The 21,366-nt window shown below is 44.8% G+C and overlaps 2 protein-coding genes across 5 annotated transcripts in view; both read right to left on the reverse strand.

Annotated features, from left to right (window-relative positions):
- Window positions 1–15,052, reverse strand: part of Usp43 (ubiquitin specific peptidase 43) — a 48,905-nt gene extending 33,853 nt beyond the window's left edge. For 2 of the 3 annotated variants that reach the window (XM_070026971.1, XM_070026970.1), the window contains exons 1-3: window positions 14,479–15,052; window positions 5,646–5,780; window positions 1,696–1,799 (exon numbers count right to left, since the gene is read on the reverse strand). In XM_070026971.1, the coding sequence (XP_069883072.1) occupies window positions 1,696–1,799; window positions 5,646–5,780; window positions 14,479–14,988 (749 nt within the window). In that variant the 5' untranslated portion in view covers window positions 14,989–15,052. The other variant, XM_070026973.1, reaches the window with a different exon arrangement.
- A 1,449-nt stretch (window positions 15,053–16,501) lies between these two features.
- Window positions 16,502–21,366, reverse strand: part of Cfap52 (cilia and flagella associated protein 52) — a 39,837-nt gene continuing 34,972 nt past the window's right edge. Inside the window, exons 12-14 of one of the 2 annotated variants that reach the window (XM_070026975.1) lie at window positions 20,162–20,264; window positions 18,426–18,537; window positions 16,502–17,881 (exon numbers count right to left, since the gene is read on the reverse strand). In XM_070026975.1, coding sequence (XP_069883076.1) covers window positions 17,706–17,881; window positions 18,426–18,537; window positions 20,162–20,264 — 391 coding nt within the window. In that variant the 3' untranslated portion in view covers window positions 16,502–17,705. The remainder of the gene's footprint in view (window positions 17,882–18,425; window positions 18,538–20,161; window positions 20,265–21,366) is intronic. The other variant, XM_070026974.1, reaches the window with a different exon arrangement.

The following is a 21,366-nucleotide window of genomic DNA, read 5'->3' on the forward strand; positions in this document are numbered from 1 at the left end:
TATGAGGCAGGGCTTCTACTGCCCCAACCCTGTTTTGCTTTAGTTAGTTTCCTAATGGAGGTGAGGAAGACAGTTCAAACCAAGATCTTACTACCTAGGCCTCCTGCCGGGACCACACACATGCACCACCACATTTGGCATATTGGTCGAGATGAAGTTTCCCAGGCTGGCTGTGAGCCTCCCAGAACTCCACCTCTTAAGGAGCTGGGATTACAGGTACTTTCCACCACATGTGGTTAATCAATAATATTTTCATTAAAACCTTGGGGTCCATGGGGCACTGGTGGCTCACACCTATATTCCTAGCTACTCAGGAGACTGAGACCTGAGGGTCACAGTTCAAAGCCTTCCCAGACAGAAAAGTCCCCCCGAGACTTTTATGTCCAATTAACCACTCAAAAACCGGAAGTAGCACTTTGGCCCAAAGTGGTAGAGTGCTAGCCTTGAGCAAAAGAGCCCAGGGACAGTGCCCAGGCCCTGAATTCAAGCCTCATGACTGACAAAACACACACACACACACACACACACACAAACCCCAAGGTCTCCCCAAGGTTCTCATTTTTCTCAACTCTTCTACCTCATACCTCTCGCAACTCTTAGTGACTCCACCTCCAAATCACACTCCAAGTTTTCAGCCACCATCATCCCTACATCCTCATTATTTCCCTCCATCCCCCATAATAACCAGAGTCCTCTATATTGATGAACCACACCATACCCTGCTTTACCCTCTGTAATCCCCTTCCTGGGCCCTTTCCCCTGGAACTCCACCTTTAGCTTCTGATTTGTACTGGTTCAATATATTCCCACCCACTGGGTCCTATTCACCCTCTAGAACCCATCCAAAAGCACACCTCCTCCAAGAAGCCCACAAAAGAAATTTTCTCTTCTTTGCCCTCTCATGCTTTCACTGAACACTACACATTGTAGTTCTTGAAACTATTCTGCTTTGTGTGAGTACTTCCGCAGATGAACAATGACTCAGGAGACACATAGAAGGGCCATATTTCAAAGCACAAAAAAATGATCAAGATCCTAGCTCAAAAGCAAGCTGGACAGGGTGGTGTATGTCTATAGTCCCAGCAACTTGAGAGAAAGAGGTGGGAAAATTACAGTCCAAGGCTAGTGTAGAAGAGATAGCTAAAAAAAAAAGGGGGGGGCCTCAAAATGATAGAGTAGTTGCCTAGCAAGCATGAGGCCCTGAGTTCAATCAATCTCTAGTATCAGAATGAAAGAAAAGAAGGCTAGAAGGTCTCATAAAACCATATTTTAATTTTAATTTTTGTATCCTCATAGTATAGGAACTCAAACTCAGAATGACTAGTTCCACTGAGCTGCCTGGCCACACAGGACACATCTATCCAGCCCCAAAGTAGTCATTCTTTGTGGATTCTTTGTGAATGTGACCTCCACATTCTTGTTCTATAGGGATTACCTTCCACCACTCCCCCTTCGTGGAGGGGGAGGGAGGATAAGGAGGAGGAGGGAGAGGTAGAAGGCTCCAAAAACCGAGAAGAAACATTAAAAGTCATAGCCAACCAGAGTGGATGACTGGGTTTGTGATGGGAGAGAGGAGGGTGCTCATAGGCCTTGCTGCTTCATCATCAGAGGGTAAATGTTGAAGCGAGACAGAGAGAAGAACAGCAGCAAGCTGGTGGAATCCTTGGGTGCCACATTCCAGGCCTATCCCCTCACCTGTACTGGGCCTGGAAATGACTCTGCACAAAGCTGGGGCCTAGAGAAAGCTGGGCAGGTGGGGACAGGAGGCTCTCGGAGGCTCTGCGACCTTCAGGAGGTACCTGCAAAGGAAACAAGGACAAGAAGCAAATGAGACCCAGCCACATTACCTCTGGTCACTCAGCTGCCTCTCCTTGCCAGTTTCTGTGGAGCCTTGTCCTTGAAATGCTTCCTTCCTACACCCTTTGTGCCAGAACCACCCAGAAAGAGTATGCCCATGCAAGGCACCAATGGCTCACTCCTCAGGAAGTAGAGATCTGAGGATTATGGTTCAAAGCCCGTCCAGGCAGGAAAATTCACAAAACTATATTTCCAATGAATTGCCCAAAAGCTGGAAGTGGAGCTGTGGCTCAAATGGTAGAACACTAGCTTTGAGCACAAAAGCTCAGGGATAGCACCCAAGCCCTAAGTTCAAGCCCCTCCAGGACGGGCAAAAAACAAATAAATAAAAAATAGCATCCCTTCCACATGGAAGGTATGTGCCTTCTGCCTAGCACATAGTAGGTGCTTCGTGCATGTTTATTTGCTGGTCTTTGCCCCAGCTCCATCTCTTTCTTTCTTCTGAAAAGTGGCATTTTCTGGAAAACAAACTGCCGAAAAGATTGCTTTATGTGTTGGTGTTTACAGGGTAGTAAAAATATACCTTTTGGTAGGATGAAAACATTCAAGGATCGTTAAAGTAATGGAAAAGAAAGTGGTCCTCGTGTTTTCTCTCCGGGTTACAAATAAATCTAGCTATATGGCTTTCCTCTGTCCTCAAAACAGAAATAACTTCAAAAAGAAAAATCTCTCAGAGTGACGCTGAGGGCAGTCGCTTTTCCTTCTCAGAAAGGGAAAAGGAAGTTTCATGCCAAGTGATCCAAAGAGCTCTGCTCTCTACCTGCAAATACACACCACCAGGCCTCCAGAACCAGTCCAATTTCCTGAGACCAAATTTCACCACAGGCTTCATCCCATGACAGAAAATGTTTTCTGGTTTTATAAGGTACAAGGAAGAGCTGAGTAAGCTCTTCTTTTGCCAACAGATAATTCCTGGAACAGCCTATGGGGTGCCCTATTTCTAACCCCTTGCCCCAACTCTGGCACAGAAAGTAGCTGGTTTGGTGAGCACGAAGATGAGGAATGTGGAATCGGGCTGACTGGTTGCCAGGCCCAGTCAGTTTGGCCTTTGTCTGCCACATAAGAGTCTAGATTTTGTTCTGTGTGCAATAAGAAACAACTGGAGGGCTGGGAGTGTAGTTTAGTGGTAGAGTGCTTGCCTAGCACACGTGAAGCCTAGGTTCAACTCCTCAGTACCACATAAACAGAAAAAGCCAGAAGTGGTGCTGTGGCATAGAGTATTAGCCTTGAGCAAAAAAAGCTCAGGTATACTGCCCAGGCCTTGAGTTCAAGCCCCAGCACTGGCAAAAAATAAAAAAAGAAGCAACTGGAGGGGTTGAAGGTTTAGCATAGTGGAAGAACTGAGTTCATTCCTCAGCACTGAAAAGAAGCTGACACTGGAGCAATATAAGCAAGAGTGACCTAATCTTACTTCCTTTGTGAAGACATCTCACTGCACTATGGAGAATATTATGGCTGTGTCAATTGGATGAAGCTCCATAGGAATGGAACTCAGTGATAGAGCATTCACCTAGACTATGTGTGAAGCACTGGGAGGAAGACCTAGCTACTTGGAAGCCTGAGATGGAGAAGATCCTGCCCAGTCATGTAAGACAGACTTATCTGTCAACCAATAACTAGAAATGGTGATGTGAACTTGTCATTCTACCCTCAGTGGGAAGCAAAAAATAGAAGGATCAAAGTCCAGGCCCTTACTGGACAGGAAGTAAGACTCTATCTCAAAAATGATCCATGCAAAAGAAGACTGGATATGTGGCTCAGCCATAGAGCACTTACCTAACAAGTACAAGGCCCTGAGTTTGAATTTAGGCATTGCTGGGAGGAGAAAATTCAGTAAACACTATGTGTGTGTGTATATGTGTGTGTGTGTGTGTGTGTGTGTGTCTGTTTATGTGTGTGTATTTATATATATGTATGGATATATATACATGTATATATATATATATATATATATACACACACACACACACATGTATATAGTGCGAGACATTGTGGCACATACCTGTAATCCAAGCACATGCAAGATGATGTGTTCAAGATTAGTCTGGATTATATGGCAAATTCCTAGGCTATAAAGCAAGTTCTCAGCCTGGCCTATGAGACTGTCTTCTAAGAAAATGTATGTATTCACACACACACACACACATACACATACAAACACACACACACATATATATACACACACATACACATATATAATTCCAATTCAGAATGTGTTCACTTAAATTTATAGAGGATACAGCATAAAAGGCATGCATTTATCTGCTTAGGATTGCAGTCTTTGGGTAAGCAAATAATTCTAATGCTATAAAAACCCCCTAGAGCCAGGCACCAGTGGCTCACGCCTATAATCCTAGTTACTCAGCAGGTTCAACGCCAGCCCAGCTAGGAAAACCTGTGAGACTCTTAACCACCAGAAAAATCAGAAGTGGTGCTGTGACTCAAAGTAGTAGAGCACTAGCCTTGAGCAAAAGAGCTCAGAGATAGCACCTAGGACCTGAGTTCAAGCCCCATGACTGACCAAAACAAAAGCCCCCTTAGCCTATAATCACCACCAAAAAGACCTGTAACCCAGGTGGGCCCACTCAGAATATTTCATTCTCTCAAGTCATGTGTCCAGGAACTAACACACAAACCAAGCTAGGATAATCAGGCTTTTCCCTGGGCCTTTTCTGGAAATTCAAGGCTCTAAAAATGAGATAAAAAATTGCAGAAGGAACTTCTTGCTGCCATGTAGGCAGTCAGGGTGAGAATGGCACCAGAGACAAGTACTAAAGACTCAGCGACATGACCAGAGTCGCTTCATCCAAACCTACCTGAAGCTGCTTCAACCACTGGCCTCCACAGATTATGAAAGCCAACTGATGATGTCTTTTCCTTCAGTTGGATCAGTTAAATTTCTGCCACTAGCAACTAAAAAGGCCTGAATAAGATCAATAGAGAATTCACCTACAACCCACAACCCACAACCCTCATCTGATGATGACCTTTCCAGATTTAGTTAGGTTTAACCACTGGTTTTTTTGTTTGCATTACTGTATGTGCCAGTAAACACACACACAAAAAGATACAACATCCTTAGTTTTTTTGTTTTTTTTTTTTTTACATCCTTAAGCAGGAGATAAAGTGATCACATTCAAGCATTAAGTCATTATGGGTCCTTATGTAGCAAAGTTGAAAAAGAACATAGCTAATATATGGATTAACTATGGTAGTGACAAAGACTAATGCTTTTCTCATTCTGAAGGTCAGGGATTGAATCAAAACCAGAAATGCTTGCCATTCCAGCTTATTTATATCTTTTTCAATGTATTGTCCCAAATGTCGTTAAAAAAAAAAAAAAGGAAAAAGGAAATACTAGTACACACATGCAAAAGACATCCTACATCTTGGAGAAAATAGTTTAGAATTGCTGCTGGGGGAGGGGACACGATCACTAAGAAAACAATGGTGAGTTAGATGATCGGGACTATCTAAAAAGAATAAAAAATTGGCCCTCATGGCCTCGGATGGCCAGACTAATACATGGAAGATACAAGGGGTAAAGCAAGAAAGAAGAGTTTTGAAATTATGAACCGAAACAAAACCCTTTTCACTATTTGGGGTTATGGAAGAGGAGAAATACAAGAAGAGGAAATGCCTCACCTAAAACAAACAAGAGCTAAAAGAAGGAAGCGGTATAATAGCACTGTGCATCCAGTAGCAAGCAGATACAGGAATCCAGGAGTTCAGTAAATATCCAAAGAAGAAGAAATGCGATACAATGTGTTGCTTTGCGAGTGACCAACCTTCTCAGTCCCCAGACCACCACGAGATGAGCCTTCCAGGTCCTCATGGACACGATCCAGCAGCCAGAGCAGGAATTCCAGGGCGTCATGTTGGGAGTTGCCTTGGAACTGAGAGCCATACTTGGAAACAGCATTCTGTAAGGGAAGAAATGAACCCTGGGATCACCTTGGCATGGAGACTCCCTAATGAATGTCCATATGTACTACACTACCCAGGGTCATCCATCATTCAGCAGCAGTCTGGGATGACACCCAGCTAGAAATGCTCTTTTTGACTGACTCTTGCCCCCCATCTGCTATAAAGTTCCTCAGTATTAGATTCTAGCCCTTGAAAGCTAAGGGATTATCTCTGTGGAATTTATTTGTATGGGGGGTGGGGCTGGAAGCATGCACTAGTAGTATGACTTGAATTCAGAGCCTGTGCACTGTCCTTGAGTATTTCCTGCTCAAGGCTAGCACTCTACCACTTGAAACACAGCTCAACTTCCAGCTTTTTGGTGGTTAATTGGAGATAAGAGTTCCATGGACTTTCCTGCAGTCTGACTTTGAACCATGATCCTCAGATTTCAGCTTTCTAAGTAGCCAGGATAATAGGCATGAGTGACCAACACCAGACCTCTGTTAAATATTTTGAATTTACTGACCATCTATCTTCCCTAAAGCTTGTGTTCTTTGATGGCTGGTATTTTATGGCCATTGGTCCTCCCTCCAATACTCTATCCCCATGCTGGTATCTATCTACTCTCCCTATCTCCCTCTCTTGTTTCTTTCATTTCCAGAGCATCCACTCTTTCTTCTTTGAGAGTGGCTCATACTTGTAGCAAAGTTGACTTCCTAAAATACATATATAAGTGGCTCCATTCCAGTCATTTCACTTATGAAACTGTAAGAATACTACTGAGAAACAGTGACTCACATCTTTAATCCTAGGTATTCAGGAGGCTGAGATCTGAGGATCAAGGGGCAAAGCCAGCCCTGAGACTCTTATCTTCAATTAACCACCAAAATGAAACTGAACAAAAAGTAGAGCTGTAGTTCAAGGGCAGAGTGAGTGCCCCCACCCCCTTGAGAAAAAAAAAAAAGATAAGGACCACACACAGGTTCAAAAGTTACAATACAAACTTTGCTTTCTGTGGTTAGATAATGAAAAGGTTGAGCCAGTCCTTCATTTCCCCCACCCCTGCCCCTACCCCAGGCCCTACAAAAGTAAACAAAACAAGACTTCCTAGCTCCCTTTGTCTTGGCCTTTGCTAAATTGTGCAACAACTTTGTCATTTTTCTGTGCCAATGCCTATTTCTGCTTTTGAAAGTTTATTCTAAAGGTTAGCATTGCAATACTATATAAGAGTCTCTCATCCCTTCTCTGGGGGCACCTTCCAAAAACGTAGGATTCTCAGCAGCTCCATGAGCACCTTTCTAGAGACTTTATTTTTCCCCTGAGTATACAAGGTCCCTATGTCTGCATACACACAGACATGTGTTCACAGTCCATTATGGCCAAACGTCCACTGGTAGATGGCAGTATCAAGCCTCTACCCTTAGACTGCAGAGCCAGGTCCCCACCCTCAGATGGTGGAGCCAGCCAGGCTTCCAGCCTCATCCCAAGCAGGTCTGTTCTTTGCTCATACAAGGCCAGACACCAGGATAATTCACATCACTATCAATCCAACAAAACAGCCTGAATTTTAATCTTCCCTGGAAATAGGAAATTTTAGGATGAGTTGAAGCAAAATTTCAAATCTAATCAATTGAAATGCTGTTTCTGCATCTTCATGCCAATCATCTTTCTTGGGATTTCCACCCTAAACTTCTTTGCACTTTGATTCCCACATAGGAATTAAGGAAACACAGGAGTAAGCATGTAGCTCAATGGCAGAATTCTTGGCTTACGATATACAAGGTCCTGGGTTTCATCCCTAGCACTGCCCACTTTACCCCATCTCCAAGACACAGAACAAGCCAGGTGTTGCAGGCTCACGCCTGTAATCCCAACTATTCAGGAGGCTAAGATCGGAGGACTGACGTAAGAAGCCAACCTGGGTAGAAAAGTCTACAAGACACTTATCTCCAATTAACCAACAAAAAGACAGCAGTGGAGTTGTGGCTCAAGTGGTAGAGTACTAGCCTTTAGCAGAAAGCAAAAGGACAGATAAGCAAGACAACAAATAAGTACATAACAGTTTAAAAAAGCAAAGGGGCAGTATTCATGCCTGGAATTCAAGCCTCAGGTACTAACATAAAAAAGTTAAAAAAACAAAAGAGCACATCCAGTTGTTTCAATTTCAAATAAGCAATGATTGTTTTAAAAGAAATATGCCCTTATGCAATTTTTGGAGCATATTTATACTCAAAGCATATTCATTATTTATCTGCCTACAATGGTGTGTAGCTGGCCTTTCATCAAACAAATACAAACAAGGTATTATTCTTTTTTGTTCAATAAACTAACAATTTACTGAGATCTATTACACAGCATGGCTACTATAATTAATAATAGTGTATTATACACTTGAAAATGGTAAAATTCAAAATCAACTGAGACCTGCATTTTATCTGACAATCCTACCAGCAAACCACCCTCAAACCTATATCTCCTAGTACAGACATTCTCATCTGGATGAACAGCCAGTGTCCCTCTAACTTAGAAGCTCTAAAACCAGCCCTTTTTCTTAATGTATCTCTCCCAATCTCCCTCCCATCAGCAGCTGCCAAATCAGTTGTTAAGCAGACTGGATTCTGGCCCCCAAAAGGCCTCTGCTCCTCCTCTAGAGTTCATTCTAACTCTTACTGTTCAGTTCTAACTAAACCTGACCCAGAGAACCTGTACCTAAGGAGGAGCTTGCCCAGCGCATCTCTCTCTCAGGGCCCAGTGTGCATGGTAGACCAACCCAGCAGTTGCTCTGAATCCATCCTTACTCTCCAAATCATCTCCCAACAGTCCAAACTCCTTCTCCATTCTGGCCCTAATCCACATCTTCTATCTGTTTGCTTACAGATTTCGAAGCTTCTGCCTGTTTCAGTGGTCTATACCTGCACCTCCCTCCTTCCCTGCCTGTGAAATCCAGTACCCTCCAGCTGATCGTGATAATTCTCTAAGACTGGTTCTCTTCCTGATAGCCTGGCTACAAGACAATACCTTAAAAATGTCCCTCCTGGTGGGGTGTTAGTGGCTCATGACTATAAACCTAGCTACTTAGGAGGCAGAGATCTGAGGATCACAGTTTGAAGCCAGCCAAGGCAGGCCAATCAGTGAGACTCTTATCTCTAATGAACCACCCAAAAACCAGAAGCCGATCTGTGGCTCAAAATGGTAGAACACTATATTAGAGGGGAGGTGGGGGGTGGGGGGAAGAGCTCAGGGACAGCACCCAAGTCCTGAGTTCAAGTCCCAGGACCAACCAAAAGAAAAAAAAGTCCCTCCTAGGACAATTGTTCTTCCTATATTCCTAACCACTCAGGAGGCTTAAGAGCAGAGGATTGCAGTTCAAAACCAGCTTAGACAGAAAAGTATATGAGACTCTTATCTCCCATTAATTACCAAAAAAGCCAGAAATGGAGCTTTGGTTCAAGTGATAGAGCACTAGCATTGAGTAAAAAACTCAGGAACAGCTCCAATCTCTAAATTCAAGCATGCGCACGTACACACACACACACACACACACACACACACACACACACACACACACACACATGTACACACACACACACACAAGGGTCATTCTATAAAAACATTTTCTAGGCTGGGCTTATGGAAACTTACACACAAGCAAAAATACTTCAGCGTATCAAAATTATCAGGGGAAAATGGCATCTTATTAAATGCATTGATACAAGATGATGTTAAACATTGTAGTTTAAGGACAGGGGACATAGCTCAGATGCCTAGTAAGCACAAGTCCTGAGTTCAAATCTCATACCACATCCAACTCTCAATTGACAAGATAACTCAAAAACTTTTCTTCCAGCCAGGTGCCCATAGCTCATGCCTGTAATCCTACTTACTCAGGAGGCTGAAGTCTGAGGACTGTGGTTTACAACCAGCCCAGGCAGGAAAATCTGTGAGACTCTTTTTTTTTTTTTTTTTTTTTTTTTGTCGGTCATAGGGCTTGAACTCTGGGCTTGGGCGCTGTCCCTCAGCTCTTCAGCTCAAAGTGAGTGCTCTACCACTTGCACTACAGCACCACTTCCGGTTTTCTAGTGGTTTATTGGAGATAGGAATCTCACAGTCTTTCCTGCCTGGGCTGGCTTTTGAACTGTGATCCTCAGATCTCAGCCTCCTGAGTAGCTAGGATTACAGGCGTGAGCCACCGGTGCTCAGCTTCTGTGAGACTCTTATCTCCAATTAACCCCCAGAAAATCAGATGTGGCAATGTGGCTCAAAGTGGTAGAGATCTAGACTTGAGCAATAAAAACTTTTATTCCCTATGATAGGTGCTGGTGGCTAAACGCCTGTAATCCTAGCTACTCAGGAGGCTGAGCTCTGAGGATCAAGAGTCAAAGCTTGCTGAGGCAGAAAAGTCCTTGAGACACATCTCCAATTAACCACGAGAAAACCATAAGTAGGGCTGTGATAAAGTTCTAGCCTTGGGCAAAGGAGCTCAGGAACAGTGTCTAGGCCCTGAGTTCAAGGACCACAACTGACAAAAAAAAAAATATTATTCCCTAGGCTGAACTATGATCTACTCAACCTCAGCCTTCCATGCAGCTGGGATGAGCCATCAGTGTTCACCCAATATTTGATATTTCTATCCTACAATATGACTTGGTTCTATTTGTGCACATATGTTGTTTTTTCCTCTCTCAAATATTAATAATTTTAGCATATTTCATATTTCCAGATTTTATAAATGAATTTGTTTGTATGTTTGTTTGTTCATTTGGTTGGTTGGTTGGTTGGTTGATTTGCTTGTACCACTGAGCCACATCTTCCACCTAGTATTTTGCTGGTTGATTGAAGATGGAGTCTCTCAGACTTTTCTACCAAGGCTGACTTCAAACTTTGATCCTCCATGTCTCAGTCTCTTGTGTAGCATGGATTACAGGTGTAAGCCACAAGCACCCATGAAACCTAACTTTTAATATGCTCTAAATGGTTGTTGCTTTTAACTTTCTACATTGTATCTAACCTCATGAATGACAGCAATAATTCTAAAATACAGATTCCTAGAACCATTTTGCATTTTTCCCTGTTCCATGTTTTTTGCTCCATTTTTTGTTTTGTTTGAGCTACTAAAACACAAGACAAATGAAGAAGGAATCCTTGTTTTTTTTAAAAGCAATGCCTCTAGCACGTCACTGTAGATCTAAATTTGATTTTATGCACATAAGCTAAGATAAATTCCAGATGGCTGAAACCCTTAATATAACCATAGAAAACTATAGAAAGGACATAAAATAGAATATTTATCAAAAGATCTGACATAAATAAATCCAAAGCTTCCAGAACTGAGGAAAAGAAGGAGATGATCTGGAGAAAATGTTTGTAGCAATTATGGCAAAGGCTGAGAAATGTAAGAGAAGAAAAAATCAAAGGAATATTAAGACAAAAGCAGATCTACATTTGGGAGGCTGGGGCTGAAGGACCTTAAATTCAAGGTTAGCCTGGCCTACACAGAGAAACGGGAAGGAAAGTAGGAAGGAAAGAAGTAAGGAAGGCGGGGAGAGAAAGAAGAGAAACAATAGATAAATAATAGAATGGACACACAAACATGGACAGTTCTAAGAGCAAACTAGACAAAAAGGCAAAAAGAAATCTTTCTCCTTGCTCCTAATCAAAGAAATCAAAAGAAAAAAAAGGTGAGATTTCTTTTTGTTCAATAAGTCACAGAAATCTATTACACAGCATGGTGACTATAATGAATAATGTATTATATATTTGGAAAATGAAAGGAAAATAGGCCTTAAGTGTTCTCATTACATACACAAAAAATGTTAAGTATGAAAGTTTGGTGGATGTTAACTAGCTTGAATTAATCATTTCATCATGGATACATATATCAAAACTCATGCTGTTCAGTGTAAATATACACTTTGGGGTGGGGCCTGGGGTTTGAATTCAGTGTCTCACACTTGCTAGTCTGCTAGGCAGGCCCTCTACTGCTGAGCCACATCTGCTAACCCTGGTTTGTTGGGTTTTTTAAAGTGTACATGAGCTATACAAGAAGGAAATTCATTGTGACATTTCCACACATGTATACAATGTATTTTAATCAACCTCTCTCCAGCCCCAAGCCCTGTTGCTGCTTACTATTAAAAAAATAATAAAATAGGATGTGGCTTCCTGGCCTAGACCACAATCCAATTATTGTGAGTTTTCTGTTGTAGTTGAGACAACAGGCTCCAGGCACCATATCCAGCTTTCCTCCCCTAGAATGGTGTCTCATGAATTTTTCTGCCAAGGCTCACCTGAACCTCGGACCAAACCTCCCATATAGTTTAAGATTACAGATGCATGCCACCGGACGCAGCCATGGATTGGGAAGGGAGTTTCATGAATTTATCTGCCTAAACTGGCCTAGTACCACAATCCTCAGATCTCAACCTCCCAAGTATCTAGGATTACAGACCTGAGCCACTAGTGTCCAGCTAATTCAACTTTTCCTTATCAAGAATAAGTACTTCCATTAAAGTACTTGGTAGGCCTCTCAGCCCCACCCAACCTCTGTGATTGGCACTTTCCATTCCCAGGACCTGGAGAGCACTTTCCCATCTCCCATGTCCTGAGTTGACACATTTTTCTTCAAAACTCAATTGTTGGATGCCTCCCAGGAAAGCCAGCTTCGGCTCAATCATCAACTGTCAAAACACCTTGTATTTTTTTGTTTCTCTAGCATGTCACAAGTTCTAGTCCTGTGTCTGTAAGAATCCTTTTCATGAGCATACTCCCTTCTCCCTGGACATAGGAAGTTCTGAGATAGCCTCAGGATCTGGATTTGTAGTTGTCTTACACCCCACATTCCCAACAGTAGTCTCCAAGGTCTATAAGAATGTGTGGTATGGATGAATGTTTAAACACAGGTAAAATAGGATGATCTCAATCAGATCTCAATCCCTAACGCTTAAAGACCCAGAGTGAGGACTCTTCCTCCTAACCATTCAATCTGGTCAAAATCCCAGGAAACCCCAGATGCTATCTACTTCATTAACATATTAAAAACAACTCAATTACCCATCAATTCCCTAGGGCTAACCAAGGAGCTCCCAAACTCTAGGGATTTGACAGCTGGTTAGGAAATCCTGGTGAGTCACTCAATGACTGATTACTAATTTGAGGGTTTTTTTTTTCTTTTCTTTTCTCTCAACTACTCAGCTCTCTCCAGGCTATAGTAACTGGGTGGGAGTGCATTTGGCAAGAAAAAACTCAGGAATTACCTTCCTCCCTCCTCTATGTCCCCGCAGGTGAGGAGGTCTAACCTAAAACAGGGACCAGGCACTGTCCTCCAGACTGCACATCCAACTTATAGGCAACAACCCAATAATAAAAGACTGTCCAGTAAGTTCCCATTCTCCAGATGAACACAGTTGAGGCACAGCAAAATTTAGTAACTGGCTCAAAAATCACAAAGCCCTCAGAGACCTTGCTCTTAACCACTACACTACACTGCCTCCCCTGCTTAAAAAGAGAACAGTGGCCAAGAGAGACCTTCATGACACCCACTGAATCTCTGCTAGTCAGTGCTACCTCCCTGAGGAAGGGGGTGGGGGGTGGAGAGGGTGGTTTGGCATCCTTGCAGGTCACGTGACAAAGACTGCTTTCTCGGGCTGAAATTCAAGAGCAGTGATGCTTGTGGAATGAGCACTGACAGGTTCCCTTCCCCCACACACACCCCCACCCTCAACCCAGAACAATTCCACATAGATGGGGGAGCCTCAACTCCAGGTCCAAAGCTGCGGTTTTTCAGCACGCCCTATATGCATCAAGAACCAGGAACACTTTCATCCACCTAGGCCTCTGAAAGAACAAACACGAACACACACACACACAACCACTTTCACACATTATTTTAACCTGAGATAAAATGATAATACCCAATTTTACCAAGTCTGGAGACTCTGTAGGGACCTCAGCACGGAGAAAGTGACCCAACCCATAACAAACGCAGTCCCTCGTTCCTACACTGTAGATTTAATGTGCATTCAACTAAATAAAGAACGTACCTCTAAAATAGCACACCCACTGCCCCTCCCACCCCCCTCACCCCCCCCCCACACACACTCCACACAGTGCCTGGCCCACGAGTTCTCACGCGGATTTAGAATCCAACCCAAGGCCGTCCGATCTGACGACCCTCGCCAAGACTCCCAAGACCCAGCGACACCAGTGTTGTGTTTGGTGTTTTTTTTTTCTTTTTCCTTTCCACGCCTCCCGCACGCAGCTCCTCGGGGCCCTCTGTGGCCTTTGTCTGGATCGTTTTCTAGAACTAAGCCGGCCGCGTCCGAGTTCTCGGTCAGTTCTCCTCGCCAGCATCACTTCCTCCACGGGAGGCCTCGGCCTTCCAAGCCCCTAAGTGGAAAAGCTTGAACCCTGGAGTTCGAACCCAGCCTGCCTACAATACTTCCACGAATGTGGGTTGAACGCACGCGCGCGCGCGCGCACACACACACACACACACACAGCCGAATACACTGAAGCCTGCCAGCTTTCTCCACCCCCGCTCCACATACCTGGGCGAAATTAATTCGTGGGGAAAACATGCGTACCGCGTCACCCCCAAAAGACAAAGGCGGCAACCCCAAGCAGAGCTGGGTTACATGGCACCTAACGCAACAAGGTCCCAAGGAAACCCTTTCCCAACACTTCTTCTTAGGGCGATGTCTGCGGCGCGCTTCCTACCTTGAACTCGGCGGAAAGTTGGGGCGTGTACTCGCGGGTCCAGAGCGCGCGCACCAGCGCCGCCAGCTGCTCGGTGACCTCGGCGCGGCCCGGCGCCGCCCGGTAGCGTCCCAGCGCCAGGAACTCGGCCAGCAGGTCGGTGTTGCTGAGACACTGCACCACGGCGTTCATAAAACAGGTGTTGCCGTGGTTCTTCAAGCCCTGCGCGCCGGGCGGCCGCACCCCATTGCCCGCGGGGAGCTGGGATGGGGGTCCGAGCAGGCGCTCCGCTACGGGGCTCCCGGGGGCTGCTACAGCCGGACTTGGGGCGCAGGCAAAGCCCCCCTCGCCGTCGCCATCGCAGTGTCCGGGTTGGGGTTGGGGTTGGGAACGGGGTGGCGAGTCCCGGGGCCGGGAGCGGCTGCCCAGCGCCAGCAGGAAGCGGCTGAACAGGCGGCGCAGGGAGCGGCGGCGGCGGGGCCGGGGCGCGGCTGGCCGCTCTCCTGCCGGGTCCCCAGGGCCCGGGTCCATGACTCCCCGCCCGATCGATTCCCGGAGCCTACCGGCCCAAGGCGCACTGGCAACCCCCAGGCCCTGATAGCTTCGGAAAGGCGCCCGGCGCCGGCTACCTGCGGACCAGGTGTGCGGGGCCAGGGCGGAGGTGGAGCCGAGGGCGGAGCCTCTCGTTCCGCCCCGCCCCGCGCGGGAATCCAGCCGCTGGGCCGGCCCTCCCGGGGCAGTGCGGGCCACCCCAGGGCCCTCCGGATCCCTGCCCTGCCGCTCTGCGGGGAGGCGGGGGGGACGAGGAGCTCCCGGAGTCAACGTGGTCCAATTCCCCCACCCTTCCTTCCCTTTTCTAAACCCGCAGACCTGCAGTTCACCTCTGCTCCCGTTCCCCGCCCATCTTTCCAATCCGGTAGGTAGACGACCAATGGAAAATTCGGAAGCGCCCAGGAAATTGTAAAGCCTTTGGCTATCGCAAAATGTCTTGCAATTCGCAGCCAGGTGAAGACGGGGGTGGGGCGGGGGGGGGGGACAGAGAAGGAAGAGTCTCCCCAGGGTGTGGCGAAGGGATGGGGGGTGGGAGGGGTGCTTTTGTGCAAGGCTGAGCCCTCTGCAGGCTAGGTGTACGCGGTCGGGTGGCGCCACCTCTCTGCAGCCCGCTGCTCCTTGGGGGCCCAGGGCGAGCACTCGCCACCCCGGGGCCTGAACCCGGAGCCGCCCGCCTGTCACCCTTAGAGGAAACACCCAGAGTGGTTGAGGATTTTGTTGGGTTTTTGTTGTTTTTGTTTTTGTTTTTTAAACTAAGTAGTAGATTAGAGTCATGTTCCAAAACTTGTGAGACTGGATCATCATCGTTGTCTCGGAGAAATGGGCTCAGATTGATCAATGCCAGGTAAGGAGAGAAACCGGAACTGGACCCGGCTGGGGAGTCCCAGCATTGTGTTCCTGCCCTTTCCAGGCTCCGGGTTTGCTCAGCAGGAAGTTTTCAGCCTCTCTGGCGCGCCCCCTATGTGGTGGCCTGTTCCCTAGTTAGCGCAAAATCCTCGACGAGTTGTTGCCCAATGAGAATTGGTCTGGCCTTGCCCCGCCCTAGATTCCCTAGGTAACCCTGCTTGCTTTTATCCTGTAACTGTAAGGTTTATAATTAATCAGGGAAAGTCTTGTAAAATGAATTTCTCATCAGTTGCTAGCTCGAAGAAGGATGGGTGAGCAGCATGCAGAAGTCAGTATTATACCAAGACACTGAAATAAATGTCTGTTATTGAGTAGATGGCCATCATTTATTTAAATATCCTCCTTGAGATTTCAAATCAGATTGCAGAAGTTATTTGATGCAAAAAGAAAAAAAATTCATTCTACGTGCTGGTGGCTCATGCCTGTAAGCCTAACTACCCACTGAGATCTGAGGATTTCAGTTCAAAGCCAGCCTGGGCAGGAAAGGCCCTGAGACTCCAAATAATCACCAAAAGGCTAGATGGGAAGCTGTGGCTCAAGTGGTAGACTTCCAGCCCTGAGCAACACACACCACACCACACACACACACACACACACACACTAGTATTAAAGGATATGGATATGCTTCAAAGCTAGGCACTGGTGGCTCACACGTAAACTTAACTACTCAAGAGGTTGGGATCTGAGGACAATGGTTCAAAACCAGACTGGCAGGAAAATTATGAGACTCTTATCTCCAATTAACAACCAAAAAGCCAAAAGTAGAGCTGTGATTCAAGTGGTAGGGTGCCAGCCTTGAACAAAAAAGCTAGAGGACAAAGCCTAGACCCTGAGTTCAAGTCCCAGTACTATACACATGCACACACAAAAAAAAAAACAAGATACATACATACATACATACATACATACATACATACATCGGAAAACTGTACTATGACCTAAAGTCTTAAGGTGTATCTGGAAAATGCCACCATTCATCCTAGTTGGATGATCCATTTCCTCACTTTTCTGGTAGTAAGCACTGAAGAAACAGTTCAGGAACAGGTCTGATACAATATCTCTGAAATTTTATCTTTAGGATGAAATTTCAAGCCCCCAACAACATAGTGTCTTTAAGAAAACATTCAAATTTACTTCTGCATTGGGAATTCTGCTCATGTGTTATCACATTGTTTTACTCAATTCTCACAACAACAATTTTAAGCATGATATGTGCAGTCACTTGACAAAAGTAAAAAACTAAACCTGAGAGTTTTTTAAAAGACTACCCTAGATGATCTTGGTTCAAACTTGTCTTGCAGCTTGTTCAATGAAGATAATTTCAGCCAGGCACTCATGGCTCATATCTACCATCCTAGCCACTCAGGAAGATCTGGAGGATCATAGTTCAAAGTCAATCCAGACAGAAAAGTCCTCCAGTCTTCCTTTCCAATTAACTAGCAAAAGGCCACTTCTATCTGGGAACAGAACATGAGGGATATGTGTGGGGTCTGCAGTGTCATTGAAGAGATTGTACAGGAAGTGATAACTTGGAACTTACTTGTGTGTCTTTTTTTAAAAAAAATTATAGTCTGGCTGAAGTATTCCTGAACAAACTTCAACTTTTTAATATATAATTTAAGAATGAAATGTATTCTACAAAAGAAAGACATTTTTAGGGATCAAGTATTTTGACTGGGGAATAAAACCTGAGATGTGAGAAAGTCAAGACTTGGGCTGGAGTTATCCAAACTTGGTGGTGGATGAGAGCATGTGCACCAGGGTGCAAGGCAGGGAGGTGGTTCCAGGCTTCAAGAAGCAAAAGGGAACTTCCACCGCAGAATGGCTCCGTCTGCGCTCACGCTGATGATGTACTTATTCCCTGGGCTTATCCGTATGCGAGTGATGTTGCCACTGTGTCCTACTCCAACATGCGTCACTTCACCCTCATTATAATCCCACACTTTGATCAGATGGTCATTTCCACCTAAAGAAAAACAAAAAAGGCAAACAACATTGCTTCAATAGAAGAGAAATAGCTCTGATTTCCAAGAACTCATTTTCAATACATTCTCCATGTGCCAAATTTTTGTGGGGTCTGCGGACTTAAACTCAGGGCCTGGGCACTGTCCCTGAATTTTTGTGCTCACAGCTGGTGTTTCTAACACTTTGAGCCACAGCTCCGCTTCCAGTTTTCTGGTGGATTAATTGGAGATAAGAGTCTGCTGGACTTTCCTGCCTAGGCTGGCTGGCTTTAAACCTTGATCCTCAGATCTCAGCCTCCAGAGATTTATAATCTGTATAATCTGAGAGCTGTAATCCTAGTGAGGATTAGGATTACAATGAGTCATCAGTTCCCAGCTGTAGGCTTTTTTTTTTTTAAACCATGCTGACTGTTATATTCAAGGTGAATTAAATCAACTTGTCCTTCCTTGAGATACTTCTACCATTTCTTCAATTGCCTCCTGTCTGGAATTCCTCATTCTCTAAATAATCTAAGTTTGGGTGTTTTTTCTTATCCCAGGACTAACCTGTGACAAAATGCAGTCCTTCCTGTGAGATGTCCATACCATTAATGGCCCCAGACAAGGAACCTTCCAACTCTCTGATTACTGACCCATCAAATATTTCCCAGTAAGCAATCTGGAATTCAAGAAAAAGAGGCATTAGGTGGGGCTCAGCTCAGTGGTATTGTCCACACACATGCTAACACAGATGATTTCACTTTATATAAAAGATAGCAGAAACTACTATACTCTGGGATGGTTTGGGCTGAAATTAGAAATAGGCTACAGCAGGGGTGGAGAAACCATTTTTAATATTTTTAGTATTGGCTTTTTTAATTTGCAGGCTATTTAAAGAGATGTTGATATGCTGATAAACCTGGATTTCCACAGAAAGCTTTTGATGAGACTAAGCAGATTGAGCCTGTAACAAAATATAAAATAAAGAAGTGTAAAATAAGCACTTTCTGTGCTTGAGGAGAGCAAAGCTGCAAGCCTGGTGGGAGGGAAAGCTCCTTGCTTCCAGATGGGGTTCTGGAAAGAGGAACGAGCATTCTGGAGAGTTCTGAAAACTTGATCCTACACAGCCACCTGCCTACTGTGACTGGACCTTCTTTTGTCCTTACTTCTCTCCTTTCCCAAAGCAACAAAATACAGGATAAGACTTGAAGACAAATTTATACCCTGGTCCCCTCCTAGAAGGGAAACTTTTATGTATTTATTTTTGTGCCAGTAATGGGGCTTGAATTCAGGGCCTTGTACTCTGGCTTGGCTTTTCTGTTCAAGGCTAGTACTCTACCACTTGAGCCAAACCTGGCCTTCTGGATTTTTGCTGATTAATTGGAGATGAGAGTCCCACAGTCTTTCCTGCCTAGGTTAGCTTTGAACCATGATCTTCTCATATCTCAACCCCCTGAGTAGCTAGGGCTACAGACCTGAGCCATCCATGCCTCATTAGAAGGGAGACTTTTAAGTAAAATTATTTTAGTGAATTAGGAACACACACACAAAGGGAGATTTTTTTTTTTTGGGGGGTCCGGTTGTGGGGCCTGAACTCTGGGCCTGGGCACTGTCCCTCAGCTCTTCAGCTCAAGGCTAGTGCTCTACCACTTGAGCCACAGTGCCACTTCCGGCTTTTTGCTTATGTGGTGCTGAGGAATCGAACCCAGGGTCTCATGCATGCAAGGCAAGCACTCTACCACTGGGCCACCTTCCCAGCCCCACAAAGGGAGATTTTAGTGATTATAGTTTATAATAATCTTTGAGCATCTGCCAGGGGGATTGGTTCCAGAACCTACTCCCAGGAAGACCAAAACCTACACGTTCAAGGCTGTTATATAACTTTTGCCTACCCTCCTATACATTTTAACCACACTTAATGCAACCAATAGAAATGTGATAGTGATTGTTGTGATGCTGTTTTATTTAGGGAATAGTAATAAAGGAAGGAGCTGGGAAGGTGGCTCAGTGGTAGAGCGCTTGCCTTGCATGCATGAGGCCCTGGGTTCAATTCCTCAGCACCACATAAGAAAAAAGAAAAAAGCCGGAAGTGGCACTGTGGCTCAAGTGGTAGAGGGCTAGCCTTGAGCTGAGGGACAGCGCCCAGGCCCAGAGTTCAGGCCCCACGACTGGACCCAAATAATAATAATAATAATAAGGAAAAGTCTACATGTTCAGTCTAGATCCAATTTCCCCCCAATCATTTTCAATCCTCCATAGTTGGTTGAATTCATAGACTTGGATAAGGAAGACCAACTACTCACCTTTCTGTCTGTCCCACTGGTGATAATCTGGAACTCCTCAGGGTGATAACACACACACTGGAATAGAGTATTGGCCAGAATCATCTGATTCCTCCTAAGACGCCTGAAATGTAGATTCAATAACTGCAAAACTATACTTGTTCTTCCCAAGAAAAATGTGTGTTCTATTCCAATTATACATGGTACTAGCTTGGATTTGGGTTGGCCTGTGTATCTTCAAGTTTTCACAGCACCCAGCACATTAGCATATGGATATCTTTTTTTTAAAAAATCAGACTTCTGGCACAGTGGGCACTGATGGCCCATGCCTGTAATCCTAGCTATACTTAGGGAGCTGAGATCTGAGAACATGGTTCTAAGCCAGCCCAGGCAGGAAAGTCCATCCAAAAAATCAGAAGTAGAATTATGGCTCAAGTGTAGATCACTGTCCTTGAGTCAAATAGCTCAGGGACAACACTCAGGCCCTGATTTCAAGACCCTAGACCAGCAGACAAAGGAAGGAAGGAAGGAAGGAAGGAAGGAAGGAAGGAAGGAAGGAAGGAAGGAAGGAAGGAAGAAAAGAAGGAAGGAAGGAAGGAAAGAAGGAAGGAAGGAAAAACAGACCTCTCAGTGCTCTGCCCTGTCTACCTATATATCCTCACACCTTATCTGTCAGAGGCAGTCAGAAAACAAGAGGGGTTGGGGGACCCTTTCTAAACATAAGAGTGCAAACTCAATGTGAAACCTGGAGTTTGAAGAGACTGAACTCAGAGCCCACCTGCTACCTCCCATATAAGGTGTTTTATTCTGGAGGCCACCATTTGTCCAAATGGAGCTGAGTGAATTTCACTTTTTTTTTTAAATGGATGCTTTTGGAACCCACCTGTAGGGATTTGGATTCCATGGGTTTAAATGAGGCCCAAAGATTTGCATTTGAAACCAACTGTGCTGTGCTCAGGAGTTTTGAGAACCCCTGACTTAGATGCTGTATAAGTTGAATATCCCATATCCAAAATGCTTTGGACCAGAAATGTCTTGAGTTTTTGAGTTTAGGCAATGTAGTGATCTTGCTTAGACTTTATAGGTAGAACATTTCTAATCTGAACTCTAAAATACTTCCAATCAGCCAGCTATAGTCCTAGCTATTCACAAGGCTAAGATCTGAGGATCCTGTTTCAAAATCAGCTTGAGCACAGAAATCTATAGACCCTTATTTCCAATTTACT

Source organism: Dipodomys merriami, unplaced genomic scaffold, assembly GCF_024711535.1.
Source record: "Dipodomys merriami isolate MVZ:Mamm:240054 unplaced genomic scaffold, mDipMer1.0.p SCAF_19, whole genome shotgun sequence".
Taxonomy (NCBI): domain Eukaryota; kingdom Metazoa; phylum Chordata; class Mammalia; order Rodentia; family Heteromyidae; genus Dipodomys; species Dipodomys merriami.